The 6136-nt window shown below is 37.0% G+C and overlaps 1 protein-coding gene across 6 annotated transcripts in view; it reads right to left on the bottom strand.

Moving 5' to 3' along the window:
* Positions 1 to 1331: 1331 nt before the first annotated feature.
* The window catches only part of Mbnl2 (muscleblind like splicing regulator 2), a 151502-nt gene continuing 146697 nt past the window's right edge, over positions 1332 to 6136 (bottom strand). For all 6 annotated transcript variants that reach the window (XM_075949416.1, XM_075949412.1, XM_075949415.1 and 3 more), the window contains one exon: positions 1332 to 4123. In XM_075949416.1, coding sequence (XP_075805531.1) covers positions 4109 to 4123 — 15 coding nt within the window. In that variant the 3' untranslated portion in view covers positions 1332 to 4108. The remainder of the gene's footprint in view (positions 4124 to 6136) is intronic.

Below are 6136 nucleotides of genomic sequence, written 5' to 3'. Positions count from 1 at the left end.
CAATTTTTCATGCACTTGGCTTCTTGAAATAGGGGAAATTATTCTTTAGGGAGTTAGTATGTTGAATATTTCTAATGCTATAAAAGCATCAGAATGTTGAATATTATTTCAGTTTGCTATGCTGCTCCTAATTCTGTAGTATTGGGAAAAACCAAAACCAAAACCAAATACCCAACAACAACAACAACAACAAAACAAAAAACCCAAACCCACCAAACTTTGGTAAAGGACAAAGAATGAATTTTTGAATCTGAAATATCATTTTAATAGTTCAAATGGAAATATTTTTGACAAAGAATTACATAGGACTCTTGACATCTTATATCTAAATAATTTTATGATAAAGTAGGCTGCTTTCATATCCTCTCAGGTTTGAGATAAAGTTATTTTTAAAGCCTTATTTTTATTACTTATATGTATGGGTGATCTGCCTACATGTATGTGTGTGCACCATATGCATGCAGTGCCTGTGGCCAAAAGAGGGCGTCAGATTCCCTGAAACTGAATCTACACACAGTTGTGACCCTTCATGTGGGTGCTGGGAATTGAACCCTGGTCTTCTGGAAGAGCAGTCAGGGCTCTTAAGTACTGAGCCATCTCTCCAGCCCTTGAGATGCAGTTGTAGGGGTACACTCTTGCTAGCATGTGGTTCGTAGACACAGGAATCACAGATTCCCTTCCAACCCAGGGTCCTGTTCTGTTCTCAGTCTGTGTGGTCAGGCCTCTTTGTTCCCTTCAGCACTACAGCTCACGCTGCACTGAAGTTCCTTCTAGAAGCCTGCAGCACAGGTGATGCTCACTTTCTTTCCTTTTAATGAAACTCATGTTCTTGCACCTGGCCCCGATTTGCTTACCAATGTTCATGTCTCTTCATTGTTAGTCAGAACCACAAACAAAAGGACTGGACGGTGGGATGCTCTGTTGCTAACTTTAAATGATGTTGAATGTATTTCCCAAGTGGCCACTTTGAATTATTTTTCTTGCTCTGAAAAGCCAAAGTCTGGGGCTGGAAAGATAGCATACTGGATACCTGTGCTTGGTGTCAAACCTGATGATGTAAGGTCAAACCCCGGGACCCATATCGTAGGAGAGAATCAACTCTCTCTCCACATGCACAGTGGTATGTACCCTGGCAGAAGGATGTGCAAAAGAAAAGAGCCAAAGCCCAAAGCAAAACACACAAACAAACAAACAAACTATTATCAAGCTTTGTCCCGCTCCCATCTGAAGAGTACTACTTGCTCTTTGATATCATTGAGGGCTAGCTACACAAAAGTAAAAACACTTCTGTCCAACTATTACCTGTCTGAACAAGAAGGAAGACCACAAGATCCTTTTAAATGCTTCTTTTATTTCATTGGTTGTACATTGGGTGAGTGAGAACTGAATGTTACAACCAAACATAGAAGTGATACAAATTAGACTCCTGTTCACGCTGTAAGATAACGAATGAGGGAATTCTTTAAGAAGAGTTACGGAAAGATTTAGTAGAAGTGTGACCAGTGGCATGTGGCTGAAAGACATGTCTGTGAAGTGCGGTTACACCCTGAAAAACCAAGAGTGAAATGGAGTCCCGTACAAGTGGAGTTAGTTTCCTAACTGCTGTAGCTGTTGAACTGACGTCTTCCTGTCTTGGATATTGGTGATTTTGTTTTTGTAATTAAACAAAGCATTTAAGATTTATTCATCATAGTCAGACTTCTGAATATAAACAAACTTTTGGCAAATAATATTTATACAGAAAAATAGTTTTAGATCCTCTCAAATCCCAGAATTATTCTATAAAATTACATTATAAATAAATAAAAAGCAAAATCTGTTGTACATATATTTGTACATCTATGCATTTGCCTTGCCTCCTCCTTATTGTAAATGGCATATTTGACTCTCTGCATATTATAATCACAATTCTGGAAAATGGATATCATAGTAAAAAATACAATCATCTATATTTGCTGGGGAATACAGGTGATGTTTTTGATGCTCCATTATTAAAGGGCTGAAAATAGCTATGTGCTAATAATTTTTAAAATAAAAATCATGAAATGAAAGAAAAAAAAGACAGTTACAACAATTAGTCTACAAAAATATTTCAGTGATTCCCATAATTTACCTTTTAGTAGCGTCTACTAACTTCTCAATGAGTTTAAATGAATAAACAAAGAAAAAAATAAGTATGAGTGTTTTAGGCAAGTTGTAGCGTAACTACATTGTTATAACTGAGAAAATTACAAATATCAGTAATACATAAAGATGAAAACTAGTGAAGTGATACACATTAGATACAATACCTATCCACAAATTAAAACAGACACCATACAAGCACTACGCAAGATTATACTCAGAACGTGATTTCTCTTTTGATACAGTTATCAGATCTATGATGTAAGATAAATAGATAATAATTAGACTTTGACCAACATGAATTAATTAAATGCAGATTTTTTTCCTCAATCAAAAAAAATTGGTATGGTTGATGCCTCTAGTTTTCAGAACAGGCGATGATACCAAAATTTAAAATATTTTACAATCAATCTCAAAAATCAAAATACTTCAATCACTAAAATGTCCACAAAGAAAATGGACGTTTTAAACAATTACACATAATATCCATTTATAACAGCTGTTTCATTTCTTAAACAATAATTTAAAAACTATGTAGGTACTGTGTAGGCTATGTGCAACATATAAAATGTGAAATATGAAATATTTGGTACGATAGTGCTTAAAATAAACTTTAAAACAAACTTTCTGAACAAAATTTAATTGTATCGCTATTACCTTGAAGATCAACCAAGTATTTAAAAAAGTAAACAACATTAAAATATGTTTCATCCATATATAGTATATATATGTATGTGTATATATAATATGTATGTACTTGTATTAAAGTTTTTATACTTTTGAGACATAAAATATGCTTTAAGGTGAGAGAATTAAAAGAACTATGTTTTCCCATGCTGTAGTTAGTTCCAACCCTTCAGCCCACCTTCTGAAATGCAGAAAACAGTAATGGATACTCTAAGTGAGACTACTGGCTTCTTCTGTTTACATAGGAATTTAGATTAAAGTCACAGTCTGGATCCGCAGTGACTAAACCGAGACGTACTTAAACTGGAATATTATACAGACCTCCCCACCTACAGCTTCCCTGTTGGACTAGGTTTTTAGAATAAAGAGCTATTCGGTAACAGGCAACTGGGGGCGGGCGGGTGTGTGTCGGGGGTGGAGTTTGAAAGACCAATCCCTTAGATTCAACTATTGGCGTGAGCCTTTCATTCTTGTCAAGCTGGACGAAGTCTGGCAAAATCTAGGCACTTCTACAAAGTCTCTCTTATAAAACAACTTTAAAAATATACTTGGAAAATAATACCTTCAAGACTTTGTTGGGTGGGGTATGAAGCTCATACCGTGCAAAGTTTTTTTTTTTTCAATCTAAGCAACGTGACTCTAGAATCCCATGATTCAGTGCGGCATCGCCAGGCAAACCGAATCGCACTCTCTGATGTGTCCCCAGCAATTGTGCTTGAACTGCCATTCAAATTTTAGACCTGCAAGGCAGGTTTTCTGTTTTACTTCACTTCTCATCTTTGCCGCCGCGCTTGTCTCCTCAAGAAGTGAATCATACCCTTGGATCCAGTCGGGAAATGAAATGACGGCGCTTGGAGTTAGAATCGAACCTGCCCTTGGAATAAGTACTTAAACTAATGCTAACTGTTTATTGCTAAATTTGAAATATTCTGAGTCGAAATGAGTATATCGGCTGGACTCTCTGCATCGGCTATCGTTACGGAGATGAGACAATATTCCTAGGACAGAAACCAGGCTTAGAACCCTGTAAAAGAAAACCCCATCTTTTATGTCTCTGAACGTCGCAGCTGGTCTCAGGTAGTTAACTATCTTAGCTGGAATATACTAAGCATACCATATTTAATACTCATATATGACATAGCAGAACTAGCCTTAGGGTTGTGGTCTGTCCAGAAGAACTAAATTTAGCATGCAGTTTGTGGCAATTCTATCGAGGAGGAAACAGGATAGTATGTACAGTAACAATGTTTAGCTATTCTCAATGCAGATTCTTGGCATTCCATCCCATTCCTGTTGATTATTTCAGAATTATCTGCGGAAGAAAAAGACAAGTACCATTTAGACTTTCTGCAGGAAAAACGAGTTTAAGTCTTACTCTTTGCTAAAAAAAAAGGCATCTGAAAGTAGAACTATCTTCAATTTCTCATAATCCCGACACAAGCACTAACTCTGCAAAACCCCCACTCCTCATGCTGAGGATTTTCACTCTGAGCAGTTTTCCTGTGCAGCTGTGGGAAGGAACGGTGACTCAAACACACAGTGTTTTCTATGACGCCGCGACAGCATGGATGTGGGCAGGCGTCTGTTCAGAGCGCAATCTTTGAAGTCATTTTGCTTCATATTTCTTCGCTGTATGTTTATATGACTATCAAACTAATACTTTCTCTAGCCTTAAGAAAGCCTAATCAGAGAATTTATTCCTTGAAAGTTGTTTATGAACTTAACTCTAAATATGTAAGACTTAACTAGATATTAGATATAGTCTTATCAAACGTAATCTTGTTTCTAAGATATAACAGCAACCAGTTTCAAAGGTAGGATATGCTTACATGCCACAGTAAAGAGGAAAGCGATAACAACCCAATTAAGCAGTTAAAAATATGCTTAATAAACACAAAAGTATAGATAAAGTTCAAGCAAGGCTTTAATAGTTTACTACTGAATCCAAGCTGTGGTCCTCGGGATCAATCTCAAAGGTTCCGTCCCTGCTTTTGTATTCCTGGAGTCTAAGTCCTGGGCCTGGCACGGTGAACACTCTGCCGTGGAGCTAAATCCCAGTACAATCACATCCCTTACTAACCCCATGCTTCTGTAAAGGTTAGGAAATCACGTCCCTTACTAACCATGCTTCTGTAAAGGTGAGGAAATCACGTCCCTTACTAACCATGCTTCTGTAAAGGTGAGGAAATCACGTCCCTTACTAACCATGCTTCTGTAAAGGTGAGGGGATTTGTCCTATGTGGCTGATGCCATTAAACACCAAGCTTAAATAAACAATTTTTATATAAAAAAATATTTGTTCTTTGTGTAATGTTTTGACTTAACTTCGCATAATTAATGAACAAAAGCTTATTTGCTAAATAGCTAAAAACCTGTAAGAAATAACTGACAAAACCCCTTATGGTGAACATCAGCTAATATTGGTACACACCAGGCTTCAATTCCCAGTAAAGGGGCCATTTCTATAGATGTAATTTATTATCCTATTGTATCAGAATTTACGCACATGGGTGTTTTTTCTTTGAGCACTCCAATGGTTCACATATAATGTTTTAGTATGTCTGAATGATGAACCTGTCCATCTTTTACTTTATTGAGGCACATAAATGTATATAGAACTGACAAACATTTGTGTAAAATGAAAGTTCAAAACTTCAGACGTTGAGGCCGTTCATTTAAGATTTATTTACTTATTTTTACTTACACGGATGCACGTGTGTCTGTGAGTGAGACTGTTACATGCGGGTGGGGGGCCCAGAAGAGGGCTTTGCAGGTTTTGAACTGCCCGACTGGCTGCTGGAACCAAACGTGGGTCCTTTGGAGGAGCAGCACGTGCGGTTATAGCCTCTGACTATCTCTCCAGCCCCCCAAAATTCCTCGGAATTTGAGGCTAATTTGGAAAAGAGAATCCTTGTTTCATATATTGGTAGATGTGAATAGGAGCATCATACAATTTTTATATGTAGATACTATCACAGGATCTCATAGGTGAATCTGTTTATCGTATTATATTTGAATGATACCATTGCAGTTAGGTAATATTTACATTTTCCAAATGAATTATAACTTTTTTTTAAAGATTTAGATAGTTCATTGTTAAATAGGAATTCCTTCTAGTTCATCCCGAGCTTCCTTGCTATCTGTACAACAGGACATTTCCTAAGCCTTCAAATCAAGTCCTTTTTCCTCCCCTATTTTCTCCTACTGTATCACGAGATCCTGAAAGATTTAGGGGAATCTTCTACTTACTTAGACAAACATTTACAAATGCCAGGAAAGTCAGGCACCCTACAGAAAGCCCAGCACAGTGAGAGTGTGTAGATTT

The sequence above is a fragment of the Microtus pennsylvanicus genome, chromosome 15 (assembly GCF_037038515.1).
Source record: "Microtus pennsylvanicus isolate mMicPen1 chromosome 15, mMicPen1.hap1, whole genome shotgun sequence".
NCBI classification, from domain to species: Eukaryota; Metazoa; Chordata; class Mammalia; order Rodentia; family Cricetidae; genus Microtus; species Microtus pennsylvanicus.
This window is presented reverse-complemented; position numbering and strand designations above follow the sequence as displayed.